The following is a 27,809-nucleotide window of genomic DNA, read 5'->3' as shown; positions in this document are numbered from 1 at the left end:
CCAAATTTTTCAAGTTAACTAAAACCCTTCTTTTTTCCTCACTTAAGTGCAATGGAAAAAAGACTTAGATCACTGATTGTAAAACCTCATGAAGAATGGGACTCACTCTTTTTGAAGGCAGTGCTTCTTGGTGAATAAGACAGTATGTCTAAATAGTGTGAGGAGTCTCTTTAGGGAACAAAGCTTGCAATTGAGCACAACAGAGAGCCGTAACATTTGAACACCCATCTACACAGTTTTCCTGATGCTGTTTTCTCCTATAAAATTGTGTAGTATTTCAAGGGGCCTGTTGATTTTGTTCCAAATTTTCCCACAGGAAAGAAAATCTTCATGACATTTGTCGCCATGCATAAACCGCATGTAACAAATTAGATGCATATCATTGTGATTGTCTATAACTTCATCCATTTGAATAGTGAAATTCAGATTTGAGTTTTTCAATCAACTGACCATTAACGCTGTCAGCTACACCGAGTATTTTGCGACTAATAGTGTTGTGGAAGGAAGACAAGGATTTCTGGTCAGCAGCAGAAAATGGTATAACAGGTGTAGGATTCGTTATGAATAGGAAGGTAGGGCAGAGGGTGTGTTACTGTGAACAGTTCAGTGGCCAGGTTGTTCTAATCAGAATCGACAGCAGACCAACACCGACAACGATAGTTCAGGTATACATGCCGACGTCGCAAGCTGAAGATGAACAGATAGAGAAAGTGTATGAGGATATTGAAAGGGTAATGCAGTATGTAAAGGGGGACGAAAATCTAATAGTCATGGGCGACTGGAATGCAGTTGTAGTGGAAGGAGTAGAAGAAACGGTTACAGGAGAATATGGGCTTGGGACAAGGAATGAAAGAGGAGGAAGACTAATTGAGTTCTGTAACAAGTTTCAGCTAGTAATAGCGAATACCCTGTTCAAGAATCACAAGAGGAGGAGGTATACTTGGAAAAGGCCGGGAGATACGGGAAGATTTCAATTAGATTACATCATGGTCAGACAGAGATTCCGAAATCAGATACTGGATTGTAAGGCGTACCCAGGAGCAGATACAGACTCAGATCACAATATAGTAGTGATGAAGAGTAGGCTGAAGTTCAAGACATTAGTCAGGAAGAATCAATACGCAAAGAAGTGGGATACGGAAGTACTAAGGAATGACGAGATACGTTTCAAGTTTTCTAACGCTATAGATACAGCAATAAGGAATAGCGCAGTAGGCAGTACAGTTGAAGAGGAATGGACATCTCTAACAAGGGCCATCACAGAAGTTGGGAAGGAAAACATAGGTACAAAGAAGATAGCTGCGAAGAAACCATGGGTAACAGAAGAAATACTTCAGTTGATTGATGAAAGGAGGAAGTACAAACATGTTCCGGGAAAATCAGGAATACAGAAATACAAGTCGCTGAGGAATGAAATAAATAGGAAGTGCAGGGAAGCTAAGACGAAATGGCTGCAGGAAAAGTATGAAGACATCGAAAAAGATATGATTGTCGGAAGGACAGACTCAGCATACAGGAAAGTCAAAACAACCTTTGGTGACATTAAAAGCAACGGTGGTAACATTAAGAGTGCAACGGGATTTCCACTGTTAAATGCAGAGGAGAGAGCAGATAGGTGGAAAGAATACATTGAAAGCCTCTATGAGGGTGAAGATTTGTCTGATGTGATAGAAGAAGAAACAGGAGTCGATTTAGAAGAGATAGGGGATCCAGTATTAGAATCGAAATTTAAAAGAGCTTTGGAGGACTTACGGTCAAATAAGGCAGAAGGGATAGATAACATTCCATCAGAATTTCTAAAATCATTGGGGGAAGTGGCAACAAAACGATTATTCACGTTAGTGTGTAGAATATATGAGTCTGGCGATATACCGTCTAACTTTCGGAAAAGCATCATCCACACAAATCCGAAGACGGCAAGAGCTGACAAGTGCGAGAATTATCGCACAATAAGCTTAACAGCTCATGCATCGAAGCTGCTTACAAGAATAATATACAGAAGAATGGAAAAGAAAATTGAGAATGCGCTAGGTGACGATCAGTTTGGCTTTAGGAAAAGTAAAGGGACGAGAGAGGCAATTCTGACGTTACGGCTAATAATGGAAGCAAGGCTAAAGAAAAATCAAGACACTTTCATAGGATTAGACGACCTGGAAAAAGCGTTCGACAATATAAAATGGTGCAAGCTGTTCGAGATTCTGAAAAAAGTAGGGGTAAGCTATAGGGAGAGACGGGTGATATACAATATGTACAACAACCAAGAGGGACTAATAAGAGTGGACGATCAAGAACGAAGTGCTCGTATTAAGAAGGGTATAAGACAAGGCTGTAGCCTTTCGCCCCTACTCTTCAATCTGTACATCGAGGAAGCAATGATGGAAATAAAAGAAAAATTCAGGAGTGGAATTAAAATACAAGGTGAAAGGATATCAATGATACGATTCGCTGATGACATTGCTATCCTGAGTGAAAGTGAAGAAGAATCAAATGATCTGCTGAACGGAATGAACAGTGTAATGAGTACACAGTATGGTTTGAGAGTAAATCGGAGAAAGACGAAGGTAATGAGAAGTAGTAGAAATGAGAACAGCGAGAAACTTAACATCAGGATTGATGGTCACGAAGTCAATGAAGTTAAGGAATTCTGCTACCTAGGCAGTAAAATAGCCAATGACGGACGGAGCAAGGAGGACATCAAAAGCAGACTCGCTATGGCAAAAAAGGCATTTCTGGCCAAGAGAAGTCTACTAATATCAAATACCGACCTTAATTTGAGGAAGAAATTTCTGAGGATGTACGTCTGGAGTACAGCATTGTATGGTGGTGAAACATGGACTGTGGGAAAACCGGAACAGAAGAGAATCGAAGCATTTGAGATGTGGTGCTACAGACGAATGTTGAAAATTAGGTGGACTGATAAGGTAAGGAATGAGTAGGTTCTACGCAGAATCGGAGAGGAAAGGAATATGTGGAAAACACTGATAAGGAGAAGGGACAGGATGATAGGACATCTGCTAAGACATGATGGAATGACTTCCATGGTACTAGAGGGAGCTGTAGAGGGCAAACACTGTAGAGGAAGACAGAGATTGGAATACGTCAAGCAAATAATTGAGGACGTAGGTTGAAAGTGCTACTCTGAGATGAAGAGGTTAGCACAGGAAAGGAATTCGTGGCGGGCCGCATCAAACCAGTCAGTAGACTGATGACCAAAAAAAAAAGTGTTGTCTAACAAAGACACACTTGCCAGTTACTTGGCAGCTGACTCACCTATCATAATAGATACCGTCTCCAGCGCTGCTGATAAACTAAAGTCTTCTACTGTGGTGTTCATTTCTTTCTCTTTGCTACAGGTAGACGAAACAAGAGCCATTGTAGGAATCTTTGCTTGTTTAGTGACAAGTATTTTTTCTTTTTAATTTCTTTCAACTTGTGTGAAAAGTATTCCCCTGATTTGTTCACCAAACTACCGCAATCTGATTCGAAACATTGTTTCATTTGATTAGGAAGCATGCTTTCAGTAACTAGGATTTTGATACAAATGACACAAAATACACATTCTTTACTTCCAGTAGTAGTAAAAGAGACTGTTGTACCTAGAGGATGGTGTACATCAGAACACCTGATGTTTTTGGATTGGTACTACAGTCTAGTGACTGATTTTAGAATCACATAAAAGGAATGTGCACTAGAGACTGCCATAAGCAGCTTCAACCATTTTCTACGGTCTTTGTTGTCGCTAGACATGAGGTTATGCTTTGTGCAACATTTCTATATATTTTGAGTTCTATATATTTGAATACTGTATGATATATGAAAGCTATTTCGAATATACTGTCAGTTCTTCAGTTACAGAATTTTATAGCAAGTAAAATTCTATATGTTTTAAGTCTAGTTATATAATGTATGAAGGTTAAGTCACACATTGTGGGTCGTGCACCATCTTGTTCCTTGAAACAGAAGGAGGTCTTTTACCACTGAACACGTGATATTTGCAAATTAACTGAGTTTCGTTAATATTTTAACGATTTTATCTGTCTTGAAAATGCAGATTTGTATTAGTTTCCAGTAGCTTCAGTTTCAAGATGTATTTAGCTTGTAACTGGTTTTTTATAGTCCTCTTGCTTAATTTGATTTATCCTATGCTCATGAGCATGTAGCAGTGTAATAATACAGTATTGTCAAGATAATCTGAATTGCAAAGCTTTTAAATTTCAAGAGAATCTTTGTTCCTAGGTACATGACCATGTTGTAGCTTGGACCATGTTTTCACATTTGGTTAGCCGGCCGCGGTGGTCTAGCGGTTCTGGCGCTGCAGCCCGGCACCGCGGGTCTGCTACAGTCGCAGGTTCGAATCCTGCTTCGGACATGGGTGTGTGTGATGTCCTTAGGTTAGTTCAGTTTAAGTAGTTCTAAGTTCTAGGAGACTTATGACCTAAGATGTTGAGTCCCATAGTGCTCAGAGCCATTTGAACCATTTTTTTCACATTTGGAAAAACATTAATTTTATCGAGTAACTTTTCTGATTTCAGAAGAAGACTGCAGCACATAAAAAGTGAGTGCCATTGTTTAAAAACAGAATAAGAGAATATATTAAACTATTACACAGCTGGCTGTAGGTGAAATTCCGAAAAGTATTCCAATGGTGCAACATTCTGCCCTACATGTAATACCAGAATTCATCTGTCTGTCGTCGTATTTATTACATTTTCGTATATTCATGTCTTTAAAACTGCATGATGCATTTGAAATATCACCTTTTGTACTTACATTTAAAAATTTGTCCATCCTGACAGAGGAACACAAATCACAGAAGACACAAAACAATTAAAAACGAATTGCATTCGACAAAACTAATCTTCAAACTGATTATTACTGAATGAAAACAACTGAGTCAAGAAGCACAGTTTGACTGCTATCTACCATGGAGACACCGTAACATCATTTACGTGCTGACCTACTAGATATCGCTACTAGCACTCACATTGTTCTTTTACTCAGGCAACAAATAAAGCAAATTACTGTCTTTATGAATGTACTATGATGAGACTACTGTAAGGGTGGACACTCCTGGGAACTGCAATGCACATTTTGAAAACCTCTCAGGTAGACAAGTAGACACACAGAATAGACATGTCACTGAATAGGTGTCACACATACCTGAAAATCGACGAACCGCACATCAACAACATCCCCTGACGAGTACTTGAACATCATGTTGTTCTTCCAGCAGTCACCATGAACCAGTACCTTCAGCTTAGTATCTTGTACTTTTTTCTTCAACGTCTTTCTCATCAGTGGCAGTAATGTATCTGTGAGCTCCATATACTTGTCTGCACAGTGTTCATAGCTAGGAATTCTCTTCACGAAATCGGCAACAGCGGAAAACGTACTTTGCATCATCGGCCGCAGAATAAATTCCATGTCCTCAGCGCTGAAGTAATCGACATAGAGTTGGGCACCGCAGTCAGGGAGCTTGCTGAGCACATAGGCTGTACCAGCATGGAGGCGCGCGTACGCTCGCATCACCACCTCGCAGTGCTGGTAGTCGAGAGGTCGATCCGCGTCTGCCAGTCGATAGCCGGCCGCCACCAGGTCGTCCAGCACGAGGAAGGCCCTGGGCGTGGTGCCGTGGTGCAGGCACGTGGCCACCAGTGGACGGAAAATTGCGCCCTCCACCAGGCGCAGAGCCTCGTGCGCTATGGGCATCACCTCGCCCAGCACCAGCGCCTCCGTCTTGAATACGTCCCACTGTGAAATAAGATGGTTATGGCACTGTCTCAGATTTTTCTACACTTAGTTTACTTAAGCTTTGTTATCTGAATTGGACAGTATGAGGTGTCACAGTCAAAATAGTTTGAATTTGGAAAGAGTCTGCAATGTACTTTATTAGTAATTCTACGACATGAAACTTCCTGACAGATTAAAACTGTGTGCTGGGCCGAGACTCGAACTCGGGACCTTTGCCTTTCGCGGGCAAGTGCTCTACCAACTGTGCTACCCAAGCATGACTCACGCTCCGTCCTCACAGCTCTACTTCTGCCAGTACCTCGTCTCTTACCTTCCAAAAAACACAGGGGTGCCCAGCCTTACAGTAGTCTCACCATACTACATTCATAAAAACAAGTTTCATATCAGCGCACACTCCGCTGCAGAGTGAAAATCTCATTCTGGAATTCTACGATAGCTATTTCCTAGGCCACTATGATGTTTCCCAGGGGCCGGTAGCACTGACCGACCGTGGGGCTGCTGCTCAGCACTACATAGTCATTTTTTAAATATAGCGTTGTGCAGGTCACGTAGTGTGTGTAAATGGTGATTCAGATTTTTATTTTATTTCTAGCTTTTCCCTTTAGTATGCTCCTGCAATATTCAAGTAAAACTCGTGGCGTACATGCCAACCAAAATAATCGCTTCAGAAAAAGTTGTTTGTTCCTGTGGAATATGCTAATAAACAACCCACTGTGCACTGTTGTTTGTAGCTAGTAGTAAGTGTGGGAGACAACTCACGTGTTGGCTGACAGTCGTCGCTTACAGTGGTGCATCCAGTCAGGAAGTTCTTTCTGGATAGGGGTTTCTTGCTAGCAATGACGAGAAATCTCTCCTATTCTGTTTCTCGGACTTCATTCCAAAACTAAAAGTAACTTCTGTTCATCACATGTTGACTGGTTGATGGCCTCACAGGCTGGTCTGGGAGCAGCCATATTTATAACATATGAAGCTAACGTCTAATAATAGTTTATTTCACTAATTTGAACTCTTATGTGAACAACATAATAAACATTAATCACTGTTGACCTCTCATTAGCTCAACTGGCATAACAAAGGAAACTACTGTTTGTGAATAACAAACTCCACTGTTCCACATTTTTACCGTCGTTCAAATTACTGTTGAACAGTACTGACAGTGGCCTTACCGGTAAACAGAACTGACAGTTGCCCATGGTTGCAGACGCTGACTTGGTTAAAATGTCACGATATCAATTATTACAGCTGACATAAGAAATTAAAATAAGTCGTACTACAAATTATAAATTTATAGATTTACATTTGTCAGTGGACAAAATTTGACTTCAGATACAGCAAAACGTCGCGAGCCACTGCTTTTGAAAGCTTAATCTTTGTTTCTGAGAAGTGAAAGTTGAATACCTCATACTGGACATTACTGGACATACTGGATATTAAGGACATACCACTTCTAGTGAAGTGGTATGTTTGGTGGGATTCGATCCTGCAACTGTCCGGTTTCCTAACCCTACTCCCACCTTACGGATGTTTTTTCCCTTGCCTCCTCTTGGTGGATAGCCGTGCGGGATTAGCCGAGCGGTCTAGGGCGCTGCAGTCATGGACTGTGCGGCTGGTCCCGGCGGAGGTTCGAGTTCTCCCTCGGGCATAGGTTAGTGTGTTAGTCTTTAGGATAATTTAGGTTAAGTAGTGTGTAAGCTTAGGGACTGATGACCTTATCAGTTAAGTCCCATAAGATTTCACACACATCTGAACATTTTCTCTTGGTAGATACTGGCACAGTTAGGTCATTTTTAGGAAGTCTGTTTCATTGAAGGTATTTCAAATTTCAGCTCAATTGCAATACCACAATTGGAAATAATAAATGAATCAGTTGGGAATTTGACAGTGCGATTGGGCATTTAAAGCATGATAGAATTACTAAATAGGTTCTCTCTGCTACATTTGGAAGGGGGAAGAAGCGCCTACTGCATGATAGCATAGACACGACAACAACAAATACTACTGCAAGACAGAGTCCACTGCAATGTACTGAGAAGCACTAAACACGATACACTTAAATCACGATTCAATCCATTTTAGCAGTTGTCATGGCTGGATGTCGGAGACAGCTGAAACACTCACACATCCTGTGTGCTCATGTTCAGAGGTCCACATGCATTTCCTCAGGCCAAATGCTGCGCAACACTAGTGGCCACCATGGGACGTATGTCTCAGCGATTGCACGAAGTCTGCAGGTAGATGGCCATCTGTAGAGGACCACCCAGTTGTGGAGGATGTCCAGGGTGACTTGACATAATTTTCCACGTAAAATTTTACATACCCCTTACGGCTATCGATGCGCTGAAATTGCAATTTCCCGCAGCAAATCCATACCTCCCTTAGACTGGGCATTCTCATTTTCTTTGCACATATCAGAACAATGACCACAGGAGCTTTACACCCCAACACATACTTTATAAGTCAACTGATCACAGCGAATCTATCACACATCTCTTACTAGGTATAATACTTCGCCAATAACTGAATGCTAGTGACACTAAACACATCGAGTGAAAATCCGTGATCGATGGATATGCTCCATTTGTTTTTCTTGCGAGTGGTATGTAATCGTCTTATAAGCGACCAGCTATTAAAAACGCGATCGCGACGATCATGTTACTGTCACCCTGCATAAAAAAGCAGTCTTGGTTCTACAGGCACGCACGAGTATCACCAAAGATACCCAATTTAAAAATTATACATGCTTTATAAATCGAAGTGTGGTATTGCTTCCAAATGATATGGTCTTCCACACAAATACTGTGACAATGAAAATAGGTGGTGATCGTGGGGTGTGTATTAAAAGTTCGAAAGTACAGGTGGACACAGCCAGCAGTGTAAGCTCGTAATAAAATCACCAATCTCACCGAAAGTAAAAGTGATGTGGCTAAGGTACATGGTATTAAGCCAATATTTGCAACTCCCTCATGCTGATGGTAGACATTTCTCACATTAACAAACAATATTTGTAATGAGCTCTATCTCGATACCATATGGACATTGTAACAGAGGTTCTGTGATGTATCTGTGGGGTTATAGGTGAGGAAGGATGATGGTTGATTGAGAATGATTACATATGAGCAATCACTTAAAAATGCAATGCTAGACTGAAGTCATAAGAAATATACAAAATCCTATGACCAATACACCGGCTTTTCAGATCTACAGTGTTACACTTTTTAGTAGAAATGCTGTCTGTCATTTGGAATCAGGTCTCTCCATTCAAGTTCATACTTTCGTTCGATCCTATGGAGATATGTTTTAGTGATTACAGCAACTGGTGCATGATATACTTGGCACTCTCACATCTCGAAGTGAGTCACCTTTTTCGAACCTATCTGCTAAGGACCCCATACAGCACACCAGCAGTGTGGTTTTAGATGGTCTCTCTGCATCTTGTAAGTGTTCCTCAGTCTCTTCCCATCCTCCATGTAGCTTTGTCCATGTGATCGTTCCAGTTTAAGTCGGAACCGAGCATAAGTTTGAGCACAGTATCTACCACCTTCTCCATCCTGTGGAGAAATAGGGTGAGCTGACTTAATACGACAAGACCGTGTTTTTGTGTAAGGCTAGCGTCAAACAAAGATTTCTGCTGCAACACAAGGTAGTGGAAAAGATCGTACAAAGAGTTATGGCGGTCTTTCCTACCGGGAAAATTAGGAAGGATAAGGATTTTGCTCCTGCATTGTGGTACATTTCCAAACTACATACAGGTATTGGAGCCTGAAGGAGATCTGCGTCCTTTAGGGTGCATTCATGCCTGTCACCCTAACATTCTCTCCTTCCTCGTTATTTTGTACCATCCAACGGAGAAAAATTACGAACTATAAAAACCTCACAAATATCACCCAGTAGAGAACTCAATAAGATATTGTTGCGTCCCTCTCTTCCCATACATCTAAAACAAATATCGTCTGCATTGTGACATCGAGCATATGTGGTGATCCTATTAAATATACAGGTACTGGCCCACTGGAGCAGGCGTCCAGTGATCAAAGTCGTTTCTACAGACCAGTGCAAACTTTCGTCACCCACACTGTAGAGGAATCATATCAAACAGACTATCAACCACAAAGAAACGGTGTCTTGTGTTGTTGTTTCATAAGTAGTTTGATAAACTGTTTTTTGTTGTAACACATTGAAGCAGTTTATGACTACATCTATGCATTTTTTTTGTACCATGACTTCGACATCTGTGTCAGGTGCCAAACTGATATTAATATATTTTGATCCATTGGCTCTCACAGAAAGCTGGACATCCCGTGGTGCAAATTACGCTGCTTCCAAACAAATAGGATGGCTGAAATAAAAGACAAAAAAAATGGCTCTGAGCACTATGGGACTTACCATCTTAGGTCATCAGTCCCCTAGAACTTAGAACTACTTAAACCTAACTAACCTAAGGACATCACAGACATCCATGCCCGAGGCAGGATTCGAACCTGCGACCGTAGCAGTCACGCGGTTCCGGACTGAAGCGCCTAGAACCGCACGGCCACCGCGGCCGGCGAAATAAAAGACAGAGGCAGTGTTTATTATTGACAAATCACAACAGATCCGAAACGGAAAGAATTTACGGCACTATAGAACGTTTCCAAACACACCTCAGAAGGTGATTACCTCTACATTTTATGTCATCTTCCACAGTGACAGGATTGCAGATGTCTAGATGTTCCGTTCTAAAGAGACGAAGAGCACTGATTGCTCATATTGCAGCCATGTATACGATCAGTGTTTTGGTTCTGGTCAGCCCCAGAAGGTGTTGCTCCCACCAAGACTCCCTCAATCTCAAACAAAAGGTATTAGTCAATCATTATGTGGTAATCAACAGCATGCCAGTGGATAGATGGGTTGGAAAAGATACTGCCGATGTGTGACGATGTACTAGCATAACCACCACAGTTAATAATGCGATCAATTTTAGCAATTTTACTAGTTTTTCCGTAAGTTTTACGTTGACCAATGACTAGACAGCATGCTCCCCAATTTCGGCATCTTCGCTAAATCACCCCTCCACTACTGTGCATATACCATATACTAGATTACGAGTGTAGATAGATGACTGTGCAATACGTCCATTTATGGTTAATTCTTGAACATATACACCCAAGCATACCAGACAGCGTCCTACATCGATGCAGTTAGTTAATCTACATAATTCCAGCACTCCTATCAGAGTGCACAATTTGTGATTACGATTGCACATCTTTCCCTATGTGGATGGGAGTCCCAGAGTATTCTCGCATTCATAGGAAAAAGTTGGAGATTGAAAGATTTCCCTGCATTGTGTTTTACTAACCCTCACAGCAACACTGTCACTGACTTAATCTGCAGCTGACCAGGAGTAGGGTACTATACCGACTACATTCCACTTCTCGTGCAGCAACAGAGCTAACTGAGTCCGTAAATGCTATTCACCGAAGACTGTTCCACATCAGTCTTACTGACGATACCTATCTCTTACTATGCAATAAGGTATCTTCGATCATAGTGGGTCATTTATGATTACGTTGTCCATCTTCCCCTCTGTGGACGGGAGTCACAAAGTATTCTCACATTCTTGAGAGAAAGTTCGAGATTGAAGGATCTCGCCACATAGTCTCTCACCAGCCCTCCCTACAACAATGTTGCCGATTTAATTTCCAGCTGACTAGAAGTAATGGGGTACTACACCCGATACATTCCACGTCTCGCGAAGGAACAGGGCGAGCTGAGCCCATAGCTGGTATTTAGCCGGGACTGTTCCATACAAGTCTTACGACACTCATCCAAATGCACGAGATCTCTGCAGATGTGCGGATGGTTAGCAACCTCTATCGGTGGAAAGTGCTTTAGTGATACAGAGAGCCGTAGTGTAGGTGCAGCCACAACGAAGGGGTCTCTTTTGAGAGTCCAGACAATAGTGTGGTCGTGAAGAGGGACATCAGCCTCTTCAGTAGTTGCAGGAGTAACAGTCGGGATGATCAGTTGATCTGGTCTTGTAACACCAACAAAAATCGCCTTGCTGTGGTGGTACTGTGAATAGCTCAAAGCAAGGGGAAACTACAGCCGTAATTTTTCCCAAACAATGCAGCTCTACTGTATGGTTAAATGATAATGGCATCCTCTTTGGTAAAATATTCTAGAGGTAAAGTAGTTTCCCATTTGGATCTCTGGGTGACGACTACTCAGGAGACGTTATCAGGAGAAACAAATCTGGCGTTGGCCGCGCGGAGTGGCCGCGGTGTTTGAGGCGCCATGTTACGGATTGCGCAGCCTCTCCCGCCGGAGATTCGAGTGCTCCCTCGGTCGTGGGTGTGTGTGTTGTTCTTAGCATATATTAGTTTAAGTAGTGTGTACGTCTAGGGACCAATGACATCAGCAGTTTGGTCCCTTAGGAATTCACACACATTTGAACATTTGAAATCTCGCATTCTACGGATCGAAGAGTGGAATGTCAGACCCGTTAATCAGGTAGGTAGGCTAGAAAATTTAAAAAGGGAAATGAATAAGTTGAACTTAGATATAGTGGGAATTAGTGAAGTTCGGTTGCAGGACGAAGAAGAATTCTGGTCATGTGAGTACAGTTTATAAATATCAAATCAACTAGGGGTAGTAAGGAATAGGTTTAGTAATGAATAAGGAAATAGGAATGTGGGTAAGCTTCTATGAACAGGGCAGTGAATGCATTATTATAGCCAATGTAGACACGAAGCCCACACCCATCACAGTGGTACAATTTTGTGTGGCATGTAACTCCGCAGATGAAGAGATTCAAGAAATGTAAGATGAGATAAAAGAAATTATTCAGATAGTTAAGGGAGACGAAAATTTAATGTTCATTGGGGACTGGAATTCGATAGTAGGAAGAGGAAGAGAAGGAAAAGTAGTCGGTGAATATGGACGGGGGGAAAGGAATGAAGAGGAAGCTGCCTAGTAGAATTTAGCAAAGAGCATAATGTAGTCATAGCTAATACTTGGTTCAAGAATCATGAATGAGGCTTGGAGACACCGGATGGTTTCAGAGTCATTTATATAATCGTAAAACAGAGATTTCGGAACCAGGTTTTAAACTGTAAGTCATTTTGAGCGGCAGATGTGGACACTGACCACAATTTATTAGTTTGAACTGTAGATTAACAATGAAGAAATTAGAAAAATTAGGAGTTTATGGAGATGGGACCTGGATAAACTAAAAGAACCGGAGGTTGTAGAGAGTTTCAGAGTGAGCATTAGGGAACGGATGGTCATAACAGGGCAAAAGAATACAGTAGAAGAAGAGTGGGTAGCTTTGAGGGATTAAATAGTCAAAGCAGCAGAGGATCAGGTAGGCAAAAAGACGAGGATTAGTAGATGTCCATGAGCAACACAAGAAATATTGAATTTAATTGACTAAATGAGAAAATATAAAAATGCAGTAAATGAAGCAGGTGAAACGGGACACAAATATCTAAAAAATGAGCTCGACAGGAAGTGCAAAATGACTAAGCAGGAATGGATAGAGGATGTACTGGTAGTAGCAAACAGCGCTAGGGGTAAGATACATGCCGCCTACAGGAAAATTAAAGAAACCTTTGGAGAAAAAAGAACCACCTGTATGAATATCAAGAACTTAGATAGAAGAACAGTCCTAAGCAAAGAATGAAAAGCACAAAGATGGAAGGAGTATGTAGAGGGTCTATACAAGGGCGATGCACCTGAGGCCAATATTATGGAAATGAAAGAGGACGTAGATGAAGACGAGATGGGAGATATGATACGTGTGAAGAATTTGACAGAGCACTGAAAGACCTAAGTCGAAACAAGGTCCTGGGAGTAGACAACATTCCATTAGAACTACTGATAGCCTTGGGAGAGCCAGCAGTTTTGAGAAGGGAGTGCTTTTCCCAAATGTTATTCGATCTGTATATTGAGCAAGTAGTAAAAGAAACCAGAGTAAAATTTAGAGTAGGAATTAAATCCCAGGGAGAAGAAATAAAAACTTTATATTGTAATTCTATCAGAGAGAGAAAAGGACTTGGAAGACCAGTTGAATGGAATGGACAGTGTCTGGAAAGGAGAATATAAGATGAATGTCAAGAAAACCAAAACGAGGATAATGGAATGTATTGCAATTAAATCAGGTGATGCTGACGGAATTAGGTAAGGAAATGAGAGACTTAAAGTAGTAGATGAGTTTTACTACTTGGGCAGCAAAATAACTGTCGATACAGAGTGGATGTAAAATGTAGACTGGCAATGGCAAGAAAAGCGTTTCTGAAGAAGAGAAATTTCGTAACATCGAGCATAGATTTAAGTGTCAGTAAATCTTTTCTGAAAGTATTGGTGTTGATTGTAGCCATGTATGGAAGTGAAGCATGGATGGTAAACATTTCAGACAAGAAGAGAATATAAGCTTTTGCAATGCAGTGCTACAGAAGAATCCTGAAGGTTAGATGGGTAGATCACATAACTAATGAGGAGGTACTGAATAGAACTGGAGAGAAGCGAAATTTGTGGCATGGCCTGACTAGAAGAAGGGATCGGTTGGTAGGACAGATACTGAGGCATCAAGGGGTCACCAATTGAGTACTGGAAGGGTAATAATCGTAGAGGGAGACCAAAAGATGAATACTGTAAGCATATTCAGAAGGATGTAGGTGCAGTAGTTACTCGGTGATGAAGAGGCTTGCACAGGATAGAGTAGCATGGTCAGCTGCATCAAACCAGTGTTTGGACTTAGACCACAACAGCAGCAACAAGAACATCGGTATATAGCAAATACGAGTGTGTTGTGATGATATAACAAATGGTTAAGAAGAAACGTGTTGTTTATGCGTGATGGAGCTCCAAACGGACGGAGTTTGAAGCATTTTACATAAATAAATCAACTGTGCTATCAATCCTAAAGTGTTGTTATAGTGTCTGAGGTCAGTATCAAGAGGATATCGACAAGAGAGAAATGATCGCAGAACACAAACACAAGCAGTCCTAAGGCTACAGGGTTCTGTACTTAAACACACTGTAATGGTAAAGCTGTGTGGTTTCAGAAATATTAGTCATGTGGAGTGCAACGCTCTTAATACACTGTGGGACATGGATGTCCGACATCTGACTTACATCCACCCTGGATGTTTTCTACCCACTCATTACGTTGACAAACTTTAAGATGATAAAATCTTTGAGATACATGCACTACATAGGTTTCTGGAAGTGTATAGCGCCCACTGTTCACACCCAAGTACCATTCAGTCAAATCTGAGTACTATTCAGAAATTAATTACACTATGCTCGCATCAGTCCTTTAAAATGATCCTCAGAAACAGAAAATTCCGCTGACAGGGACACAGACAAACGCTTAGCAGCGGTGTCTGACATAAAATTACATTCCATGCTGCATTAACTCTGTAAACAGCACAACTGTCAACCAAATGTATACATAGGGTTTGCAGTACCTCACAATCACATGTCACTAAATTGGAATCACTGCAGTTATGAAACTGAAGACTCGATTTATGTCCAAAGTATGGCAGAGAAATGGAATACTTTTCTTACATCTTCTTTCATATAAAGGAGGGTGTTGAAACAGATTTTCCATTATTGAAAATTATCCTCACACATGTGTTGAAAGTCCTCTGCTGACTACGGTATGAAGACGTTCGCTGTTAGCGAATGCAGGTAAATAGCGGTCTAAGTTACACACAGAACACACAATTGTATACGAGTCGTTCGCAAGTTTTACCGCACAACTGATGCACTCTGACTGAACAACTGAAAAAAATGGATAAATGCATGATAAATGAGCTGCTGCGATATCTCTCTCCCTCTAGAACACATCATCAGTCTACCATTAAATAGTACCTCATTACAACTTCTCTCAGCCGATCACTCCATCTACTTTTTATCATCGTTTAACGCAGATCCATGTCAGTTTATAGGCATATGGTTCTCTCTTGTAGGAAAGCATCAAAGACAGAAGTCAACTTGCATGTATCACTATTAAATCAATAGACAAACAGTAGAATGTTGTTAAAAAACCATGCAGCAACTGTTCTGTAAGTTATTTGTTAGCTGACACTACATGGTTATGATTGGTGGAGACTACACAGAAGCACATTGTAAATACTGTTTGTTAGTGTTTAAAACGCCTAAACAGCCTTGCACAGGTTCAAACACGTGATCAATTCTGCAGTTGTATGTTGCACTCCCTCCATCTGATAATACAATGCTACTTACCTAAGGACACTTTATAAAAATGTATACTGTGGTTGCCTATTACTGGGTGGTCACATCTAGTCTTCTGGTCTGACGTATATAAATTTATTACTCTACATTTGGTGATCATACACGTTAATCATTTCATTCCAGCCCCCTTATCATGTATGGTATGGCTATCTCTACTGCTGAGGCACTGTACCCCGAAAGGGGTGCTAGCCACCTCGGCATGCATGCTCCTGGAGAAATCTTATGTTCTGAGATAGGTGTCGTCAGTAAGATTGGTGTGGAACAGTCTTCAGTGAATAGCATTTACGGACTCAGTTCGCTCTGTTGCTGCACGAGACGTGGAATGTAGTCGGTATAGTACCCTATTTCTGGTCAGCTGCAAATTAAATCAGCGACAGTGTTGTAGCGAGGGTTGGTAAAACACAATGTGGGGAAATCTTTCAATGTCCAACTTTTTCCTATGAATGCAGGAATACTCTGAGGCTCCCATCCACATAGTGAAAGATGTGCAATCGTTATCATAATTTACACACTCTGATAGGTGTACTAGAATTATGTAGATTAACTAACTCCATTGGTATAGGTCGCTGTCTGGTTTACTTGGGTGTATATGTTCAATAATTAACCATAAATGGACGTACTGCTCAGTCATGTACCTACAATTGCACTCTAGTATGTAGTATATGCACCGTAGTGGAGGGATGCTTTAGCGAAGATGCCGAAATTGGGGAGGAAGCTGCTGTGTCATTGGTCAGTGTAGAAATTACGGAATACTAGTAAAACTGCTAAAACTGATCGCACTATCAACTGTGGTGGTTGTTCTAGTACAACGTCATACATCGGCATTGTCTTTTCCTACCCATCTATCCACTGGTATGCTGTTGATTGCCACATAATGATTGACTAATAGCTTTTGTTTGAGATGGAGAGAGTCTTGGTGGGAGGAACACTTTCTGGGGATGACCAGCACCAAAACAGTGATCATGTACATGGCTGCAATATGAGCAATCAGTGCCCTTTGTCTCTTCGAAATGGAATATCTAGACATCTGCAACCCTATCACTGTGGAAGATGAGATAAAAGGTAGAGGTCATCATCTTTGAACATGTGTTTGGGAATGCTCCACGATGCCGCAAACTCTTTTCTTTTCCATCGAAATTAGAATTACATATTAATACCTTCAGCTGCTGACAGGCGTTGATACACATCAACGGGGACAGGCGAAAATGTGTGCCCCGACTGGAACTCGAACCCGGGATCTCCTGCTTAGATGGCAGACATTCTAGCCACCTGAGCCACCGAGGACACAGAGGATAGTACGACTGAAGGAACTACCTCGCTCCCGCCTCCCGTGAGACCCACATTTTCACCTTGTATGTCCACACACTACATTCATAGTGTCCCACCCCCAACACACTCATTACTCTTGGAATACATCCTTACCAAGTCCCATAAGAGTTCGGGGAATTTTTGTGCATCCGCACAGAAGAAGGTCATGGCTGGTATTGCCAGGACTATATGCTTGTATAGATATGGTGTCTGTTCTTTTGGACAGAAGAAGAAGGTCATGGCTGGTATTGCCAGAACTATATACTTATATGGATATGGTGTCTGTTCTTTCGGACATTAGAATTATATACTAATACCTTCAGCTGCTGACAGGCGTTGATACACATCAACGGGGACAGGCGAAAATGTGTGCCCCGACTGGGACTCGAACCCGGGATCTCCTGCTTAGATGGCAGACATTCTAACCACCTGAGCCATCGAGGGCACAGAGGATAGTACGACTGCAGGAACTACCTCGCTCCCGCTTCCCGTGAGACCCACATTCTCACCTTGTATGTCCACACACTACATTCGTAGTGTCCCACTCCAACACACTCATTACTCGTGGAATACATCCTTACCAAGTCCGAAAGAACAGATACCATATCCATATAAGTATATACTTTTCTTTTCCATCTGTTGGGATGTACTCCACATTTTTGTCAATGAGGAACACCGCCTCTTTTTGAATTTCAGCCATCCTGTGTGTTTTAGAAGCAGCATAATTTACATCATGAGATGTCCAGCTTTCTGTGAGAGCCAGTGGGTCTAAATATGTTAATCTCAGTTCAGCACCTGACACAGGCTTTGACGCCAAAGTAGAAAAAATGCATGGCTGTGTACACAGCTGCTTTGATGTGTTACAGCAAAAAACAACGTATCAAACTGCTTATGAAACAAAAACACAAGAACCCTCTCCTTGTGGTTGATAGTCTGTGGGATATGGTCCTCCTACAGTATGGGTGGGGAATGTTTGCACACTCTGGGCAAGCAGCTTTGATCACTGGCCACCTGCTCCAATGGACCAATATCTGCACTTTTAATAGGTTCTCCACATATGCTCGATGTCAACACACACAGTATATGTTTTCGATACATTGGAAGAGAGGTACATGGTAATACCTTATCGATTTCTCTACTGGGTGACTTTAGTTAAGTTTATATATTTCGTAATTTCTCTCCGTTGGATAGTACAAAATAATGAGGAAGGACAGAATGTTAGGGTGACAGGATTGAATGCACCCTAAAGGACGCAGGTCTCCTTCGGACTGCAGTACCTGTACGTATTTTGGAAATGCACCACAGTGCAGGAGCAAAATCCTCTTCCTTCTTCCAGTTCCCATATGATGCGAAGTCTTCCTAAATATTCTGGTAAGAAACATTGCCGTAGCTGTATGAATATGACTCGCCAATGGCTGTGTTCACTAAAAGATATCTCCATAGGATACGACGTACGTATGTAGTTGAATGGAAAGATTTGATTCCAAATCGCAGACAGCATTTTTACCACAAAGTATAACACTACACATCTGAATAGCAGGTGTATTGGTTATAAGATTTGGTATATTTCTTATGACTTCAATCTAGCATTGCATGTTTAAGTGATAGATCACATAGCATACCAAGCACTTTATGCGATCGTTCTCAATCAGCAATTATACTCCCTCATCTATAATCACATGGATGTATCACAGAACCTCTGAAACGCTTTCTACATGGTATCGAGTTAGAATTCGTTACAAATATTGTTTGTTAGCGTGGGAAATATCTTGCATCAGTATGAGGGGGTTTCAAAGTTTTATTACGAGCTTACACTGCTGGATACAAGCACGTGCAATTTCGGTCTTTTAATACACACCCCACGATCACCAGCTACATTCACTGTCACGGTATTTAAGTGAAAGATCATATCATTTAGTAACAGTACAACACTTCGATTTATAAGGGACGTAAAATTTTTAAATCGGATGTCGTTCGTGATACTTGTGAGTGGCTGTAGAGCTAAGACCGCTTTTTTATGCAGGGTGGTAGTAACAATATTGTTTGTCGCGTTTTTAATACCTGGTCGCTTATAAGACGATTATGTCTCTCTTCCTAAGACACGCTGGTACCACACGCAAGAAAAACAAATGGAGCACATGCATCGACCACGGATTTTCGCTCAATATCGTATCTTGCCACTAGCATTCAGTTTTTGGTGAAGTACTGTACTCATACCTACTAGTAGGGGATCGGCAATAGAATCGCTGTCATCAATGGGCTTATAAAGTATGCGTTGGAGTGTAAAGTTACTGTGGCCACTGTCACAACACGTGTAAAGAAAAGAACAATGCCTGGTCGTAAGGGAAGTATGAATTTCACATGGGAAATTGTAGTTTCAGCGCATCGATAGCCATAAGGCGGATAAAAGATTTTACTTGGAAAATTATGTCCAGTAAAAAGGATATAGATACAGATTTTTTTAAAGCTACAGTCGTCAGCGGGAGGTATTTCCGGCGCTTCACTCATTGTTGGATGTCCCAAGATTGGCGCTATCATTACAATATTTAATTGTGATTGCACTGACTAATATGTAGCTGTTTTCCCAGTACGTATTTGCCTGGTGTTTGAGTGCATGGCAGAGGTGGCCAGTGTCCAGAACGAACTGACATTTGTTAATTAAGGCGGGTGGCATACCTAAGCCTCTGAACCGGTCGGGTGGGTATAACCGTATCGGTTTCTGGTAGGGTGAATAGCAAAATAATACTCATTATGTATTGGGCAGATTTTGTGATCGCATGTAATGGGAGTATTCTCTGATTTTTATGTGGATATTTGAGAAGATTCAATCCTGCGAGTATTGACGCTGGACATATTGATAACATCCGAATTACAACCACTCCGGTCATCCTGGACACCCTCCACAACCGGGCAGTTGTCTCTGGTTGACAGAGTCCATCTGCAGACCGGCCGCGATCGTTGAGATGTGCACCCACAGTGGCAACTAGCGGTGTGTAGTGTGCAGTGGGTCGCTGTGTTTGGGCAATGGGACACAAGTGCACAGGATGTGCAAGGGTTTCAGCAGTCTCTGACTACTACTACAGATTGGATTGTGGTTTAAGTTTGTCTTGTTTAGAGCTTCTCAGTATACTGCAGTGGACTCGTTTTGCAGTGGTATTTGTTGTTGTTATATCTATCCTATCTTGCAGTAGGCCCCTTTACGTCCTTCCGAATGTACACTATGTGATCAAAAGTATCCAGACACCCCCAAAAACTTAAGTTTTTCGTATTAGGTGCGCTGTGCTACCACCTACTGCCAAGTACACCATATCAGCGACCGCAGTAGTCATTAGACGTCGTGAGAGTGCAGAACGGGGCGCTCCGCAAAACACATGGACTTCGAACGTGGTCAGGTGACTAGGTGTCACTGGTGTCATACATCTGTAATCAAGATTTCCACACTCTTAAACATAGCTAGGTCCACTGTTTCCGATGTGATAGTGAAGTGGAAAAGTGAAGGGACGCGTACAGCACAAAAGGGTACACGCCGACCTCGTCTGTTGACTGACAGAGACTGCTGGAAGTTGAAGAGGATCGTAATGTGTAATAGGCAAACATCTATTCAGACCATCACACAGGAATTCCAAACTGCATCAGGGTCCACTGCAAGTACTATGACAGTTAGGTGGGAGGTGAGAAAACCTGGATTTCATGGTCGAGTGGCTGCTCATAAGCCACACATCATGCCGGTAAATCCCAAAAGACGCCTTGCTTGGTGTAAGGAGCGTAAACATTGGACGACTGAACAGTGGAAGAACGTTGTGTGGAGTGACGAATCACGGTACACAATGTGGTGATCCGATGGCAGGGTGTGGGTATGGCAAATTCCCAGTGAACAGCATTCGCCAGCGTGTGTTGTGCCAACAGTAAAATTCAGAGGTTGTAGTGTTATAGTGTCGTCGTGTTTTTCATGGAGGGGACTTGCACCCCTTGTTGTTTTGTGTGGCACTAGCACAGCACAGGCCTACATTGATGTTTTAAGTACCTTCTAGTTTACCGCTGTTGACGAGCAATTAGGGGATGGCGATTTATAATCTTTCAACACGATCGAGCTTAATGCACGGCCTGTGACGGAGTGGTTACATGAAAATAACATCCCTATAATGGACTGGCCTGCACAGAGTCCTGACCTGAATCCTATAGAACACCTTTTGAATGTTTTGGAACGGTGACTTCATGCCAGGCACCACCAATCGACATCGATACCTCTCATCAGTGTAACACTCCCTGAAGAATGGGTGCTGTTCCCCAAGAAACCTTGCAGCACCTGATTGAGTGTATGCCACGAGAGTGGAAGCTGTCATCAAGGCTAAGGGTGGGCTAACACCATATTGAATTCCAGCATTACCGATGGAGAGCGCCACGAACTTCTAAGTCATTTTCATCAAGGTGTCCATATACTTTAGATCACATAGTGCACCAGAGAGAACCAATTTAGGAACTATATACTGCTTTAAAAACCCAGTCGTAATGTCAAATTCCTGGATGATCAACTTATTGTTTCCAATAGTGATATTGCGAGCACGCACCCGGCCAGCCCCTCCTGCAAATTTTTTAAGTACATAGAATGCGACTGAGCCAAAACATAACGTAAAACAAAACGTAATGGACTCCCTACCCAATGACCTAAGTGTGCCAGCATCCTCTAATAGGAGGAAAGGAAAGAAAATACCCATAAAGGGGAAAAATAGGGTTTAAATCTGGGCAATTGTGGGATCAAATCCCGCCAAATGTGCCACTCCTACTGTCCTTAACAGGATGCCAGAAAAAACTGCCACTACACATAGGCTGTGTATTTAATTAATTAGTCAATCTGTCTGATAGTGGAATATTTCTAGCCTGCCGTTGTGGCCAATTGGTTCTAGGCACTTCAGTCTGGAACCACACGACCTCTACAATCGCAGGTTTGAACCCTGAACCCTGCCTCGGGCATGGATGTGTGTGATGTCCTTAAGTTAGTTAGGTTTAAGTAGTCCTACGTTCTAGGGGACTGATGACCTCAGATGTTGAGTCCCATAGTGTTCAGAGCCATTTGAACTATTTGAATATTTGTAAGGCATCCACAGTTGGGCGGGAGGAGGGGGGAGATGGGTTTACCAGGTATGCACTACTTTGTTCAGGAAAAGGGTGAGGTTAGTGTGGCACACAACAGACACTATCTGCTTCTTCTCGAATGTGTTCCATCTGCTACTGGTTTCCATAGCACTGGAAGTGTGAGGCCATACCGATTACCAATGTCAGGTCTGCATGAGTGGCAACTGGGACAGGGGAGGTGGATGGAAGGGCAGAGGGGTTGGGGGGAGGGGCATCTTGGTCTGTGTGTCTGCATATGTTGGTTCACACAAACAGGAAGCATTCACTTGAGATAGAGAGAGGGAGAGCATGTTTTTTGACAAGAATTTCTCGGGTATCGATATCAAGGGGTTGCTGCAACCTGAAGCTTTTTTCAGGGGGTTAGCATGATTCTGGTCTGTGCACTACATGAGAAGCACTGTGTGCAGTCCTGTGGGGAGGGGGGGGGGGCGTGAGGGAGGGGGTTGAAAGTTTCCAGAGGGATGTGGGAGGAGGAGTGGAGAGGTTTCTTGGAAGAACGGATTACCCCCAGGATGTTGCAAACTATTTAGAAGAACAATAGGTTAAGAGGGGGAGGGGATCACAAATCAATCAGCTGTCAAATTTTAATCAATTTGCGTTACAATTTGAAATCAAAAGTGGCACAGAACGAACTTTGTCCCACTACTCATGTTTTCCTTCTGCTGGCCGAGGCTGCACTATACCTGTTACTCCCTGGTAATGCTCGCAACATGAGTTGGTGTCGTCTGTTCAGCTCTGAGGACTGGCTGCCAGGATGGAGCAAACCTGAGTCCGTTCTGTCTGTTCGTGTTGTTGGTGTGTTTTACTGGTTCAAATGGCTCTGAGCACTATGGGACTTAACTTCTGAGGTCATCAGTCCCGTAGAACTTAGAACTACTTAAACCTAACTAACCTAAGGACATCACACACATTCATGCCCGAGTCAGGATTCGAACCAGCGACCGTAGCGCCTAGAACCGCTCGGCCACCCTGGCCGGTGCGTTTTACCTTTCCGATAGCTTCTCCTATACTGTATTTTATTAATCCTAGCTGCTTAACAAATATGTGGGTTTCGTTAAACTTTATTTCGTTGCCGCAGCCATGCTGGTGTGCGGTCACTGTAGATTTGCTGCGTTGTTCTAGGCGAATGTAGAACTCGTATTCTCGAATGCGCTTGCGATTGGCCCGCCGGTCTCACTGATGTGTACTTTTCCACACTGACATTCCGTCTTGTACACAGCTGCATTATGTATAGCATCTACCTTGTCTTTGGTGGAGCCTAGCACATCCTTTATCTTGCAGCTTCTGCAGAAGACAAGCTGGACATAAACCCGACGAAGTTGTTTACCAGTTAGGTCACATAGGGCAGCGCGCTGCTAGTTGCAGTTTGTTCAAATGTGTGTGAAATCTTATGGGACTTAACTGCTAATGTCATCAGTCCCTAAGCTTATACACTACTTAACCTAAATTATCCTAAGGACAAACACACACACCCATGCCCGAGGGAGGACTCGAACCTCCGCCGGGACCAGCCGCACAGTACTGCAGTTTGTCCACTTCTTGCCTATCTTGCTTCTTTCTTTTGTCATGGCTGTTGGGATCGATCTAGTGTTGTAACCACTGGCTAGGAACGTAGTATGCAGCCTTTTGAGCTGATGTGTTACGTAGTAGTAAAACACCCTCACAACATGAATAGAGAAGACGGACTCGGGCTCTCCATATCCTGGCTGTCAGTCCTCAGAGTCAAAAGGCTGCACCAACAACATTCTCACTCTTCACTCTACTTGTGCGGGCTTTTAGCTTCTTCAAGAATCTCATCTCTGCTTGCTGTATTTTGCTGGCATCTGTTTTTTTTCCGTCCAACTCTCTCTTCCATAAATCAGTAATAGTATCGTCACAGTTTTATACACTTTAATTTTTGTATTTTTCGGGTTTGTTGTCAAAGATTGTGTTTCCTGTTCCACATATTCCATGAAATATAGAGATATGGATTTTCATCTAAGTTATTATAATAATCCTCACTCGGGTTGCAGCCCAGATATTTAAATTGTTAGCCTGTTCTGTTACTTTGTAGTTAATTACTATTTTCGACTTTATTATCTTCTGCATTATTAATGGAAATTTAGAACTGTATTCTGTACATATTCGATTCAACCAACGTGCTCTCAACTGTAAGTCGTCTCTGCTTTCTTGAATTATTACTTTATCATCCGCAAATAATAATGCGCCTATATTTGTGTTTTTATCTAATTTAATTCCTAGATTACCATCCAATTTACAATTTTTAAGGACATTGTCAATACAAATGTTGGAAAGATCAGCTGATAGACAAATCTGCTGTTTCACTCGTTCATTGATTTTTATATCATTTTTTCCTTTTGTCTCCTGCATTTATTACTGTTCTTGTTTCATGATATATGCTTTTTGTATATTTTGAGACGTAGTGAGTAGTCACTGTCATTTATTACCGTCCATAATTGCCGGATGGATCTAAATGTTTTTGTAATAATTCTATTTGTTTCCATTACATGCAAAATGTACTACATTCTCAACGCAGAAGACTTTGTATTCACGACAGCCACAGCCTGAATATATCATTTTGAAGATAAAATCGCTTCAGCTGTAAGTACTTTACAGGCACAACCGGTTTTGCATCATTATAGCTGCATCATCAGGCGAAATAAAATCAAATCATGTACTGATGAAAAAAAAGAATGGGATCATCCACCGTTCATAGTCAACAATGTTTCGCTATGTAGCGGACGTCGATTGTAAAATAGCGTAAAACAGCACGTGATACCAAGCGTACCAGCTGATGAAACCGGCCGTGCTCGTAAATAAAGTACTTTATCTTCAAAATAACGTTCTCAACGGTTGTTGACAGTGGCGTCCCACAGGTTCTATGACGTCGTGATATTGTCTCACTCACACACTTTTGTTATATCCGTTAGTGGCATTCTGTCCACATATCTCACGATGTAAGCTTACGAGTTAGATGGATTCACCTGTTCCCAGAAATTTAGCAGTTCATAGCCCATAAGTGAATTTTACGTTATACAGACAGAATTACTGCATGCCACGTTTAGGTACATACATTTTAGCACAATAGTGTCTAGATCAGGGTTCCTTAACTCGAATCAACTTCTCCATAATCCCTGATTGTTAGTATTACCAACCCGGTGACACCCTCCATAAAATGGGTATTTCTCCACAGATTTCATAGAAGAGGAAGATGATCTTTAGTCGCCAAAACAAGAGGTTTGATCTGAGAGGAGAACTTAAAAAAATACAAAGCTGATAAAAATTGCACTTTCTAAGTTTTCTCTTTCTACAATGGTCAAAATGAAGCTAAATTAGCATTACCTTTGTATTTTTATTATGTGTGTCTATGAAATCAGCGCATCATTCAAACCGAAATGCGTGCAGTAAACTGCGCATTCGACAAGCGAGGACTCATCTGTTCTAGCTGCTGTGCTTACATACTGCTTTCTTTCAGGCAGTACTGTATGACAGCAGTTGGACTTAGTTGTTGCCACACAGTAAATGAAAGTATCCTCTATTTAACATCTCTCAATTTTACCAAGTCGTCACAGTTACCTCCAACTGCTGCCATCATATTTCTGTGGGCTATCGACTAAGCGAAGAAATAAAACGGTGTGTTTATATTTACAAGTTAACCTAGATTAGTCATAAATTTTCAGCCACCTAGTAGAAAAATTAAATTATCACTGATTTTTTCGTTCGTTAGCAGGGTCATGGCTGCAGTTCTTGTACAGATTCAAATTCAGTAACATGCCACTAGAGGAGCCAAAAACAAAATGGCGCAGGTCATTGATAAATTCGAGTACCGTGTAGTAACTTTGTTTTCTGCATTTGAAGTGGGTCAAAAGACCACAATTCTCCCCGAGTTGGTGGAAGTGTACGGTCACAACCACCAGCAGTGATGTTGTTCAGAGGCTTGCAGTCTGCTTGAACGTGTCTGTATGACGAAGCACAAAGTGACATGTCATCTCTCAGTGAAAAAGAACTGGAATCGGACGAGGAGGCCTTGATGCTCTACCAGCGTGTCACAATCGAAACGATGGTGTAAACAGTTATAAACCGTCATCGATCAGTTTTCAACATCTTACAGGTAGTTCGCATATGACAAGGTCGCTGCCTACTGGGTTCCATGACTGCACACCTACTGAAAAGGCCTGTCGAATTGAAGCAGCCACAGGAACATTGCAGTTGTGTTTGGCCAGTCCAGATGACTTCTTTGGCCACCTGATCACCACGGATTTTGTCCTGTGATAAAGGAATAAAGCAAGTAGTGGAAACATGTGGACTTACGACAGCCAAAAAAGGCACAGACCTAACCATCATCAGACAGTATAACGCTGAATTTATTTAGGACTGCCGTGGCGCAGTGTTAACAAATTATGCCCGTAAAGGGCAAACTGCCACTGCAGCATGCTACCAGACTATGCTTGTCAGAGTATAGGAGGCTCACAAAATGGAGAGTCATGGGAATCTGTCGAAGCTACATGGAAAACAGACTTCAACAAAAACGTCTCTACCAGGTCATTCATAGCTGGTGTAAATATGTCACCTTGAAGCATGAATATGTAGAAAAAGGCTAACACCATCACAATGTTTCAAGGTCACAACTTCACTCTTTCAGGGTCTTAAAACATCTTTATGACTAGCCTTCGTACTTGGTTTAGTCAGTGACCACCACCATCTTGACGCTGCATCTCACCTTACGGACCTGCTGCTGCGCCCCCACTCTGCTATGGTCGGCCTTCACGATCAACGGCAGCTGCTGAGTCGCCTCTTTCTCGCCCTTCCTGAAGGCGACCGTCACCCTGGACATCTGGCTGCTGTAGCCGGCGCCGACCTTGTTCGCCGGCTCCACCACGATGGACTCCACCGTGATGGTGTCACACGAGAAATGTCTCTTCAAGGCCGCCTCCACCATAGAGTGGTCGATATAGTCAGTCACTTCCGGACCACTGCTTCCTGGCGCATCCATCGTTCTGTGAACGGATCGAGAAGTCACAATGTAGCAATATGGTTCTTCTTGTGCCAGAATCTCTATAAAAGTGCAAAGAAACACGGAATGAAAGAAGTTAAAACTATTTTATGACAACATTTTCTAAAAGAACTTAGCATGAAACTCTATTCACGTTTTACATCTTGTGAATCACTTTGAAAACAGTTTTTACATATGTTTGCTTCACAAGATGTTACATTTCTTTACAAATAATAACAGGTGGTCACATCAGAACGTTGATCCATGCACTGAAGGTGATGTTGACTGTGTGTCTACTGTATTACGCCAGTGCAAGACGATTTCCTGTAGTTCTCCTCATGTAGGCCATTCCAGCGTTTTTGGTGGGCCTGTCATTCTGTACCAC

The 27,809-nt window shown here is 42.1% G+C and overlaps 1 protein-coding gene across 1 annotated transcript in view; it reads right to left on the bottom strand.

Moving 5' to 3' along the window:
• LOC124775387 overlaps nucleotides 1–27,424 on the bottom strand; it is a 39,530-nt gene extending 12,106 nt beyond the window's left edge. The window contains exons 1-2 of the mRNA XM_047250221.1: nucleotides 27,152–27,424; nucleotides 5,161–5,751 (exon numbers count right to left, since the gene is read on the bottom strand). Of these exons, the coding sequence (XP_047106177.1) occupies nucleotides 5,161–5,751; nucleotides 27,152–27,424 (864 nt within the window). The remainder of the gene's footprint in view (nucleotides 1–5,160; nucleotides 5,752–27,151) is intronic.
• Nucleotides 27,425–27,809: the final 385 nt, after the last annotated feature.

This window comes from Schistocerca piceifrons, chromosome 2 (assembly GCF_021461385.2).
Source record: "Schistocerca piceifrons isolate TAMUIC-IGC-003096 chromosome 2, iqSchPice1.1, whole genome shotgun sequence".
In the NCBI taxonomy this organism is placed as follows: Eukaryota; Metazoa; Arthropoda; class Insecta; order Orthoptera; family Acrididae; genus Schistocerca; species Schistocerca piceifrons.
The sequence above is the reverse complement of the archived record's forward strand: the minus strand, read 5'-3'. Positions and strand labels throughout refer to the sequence as shown.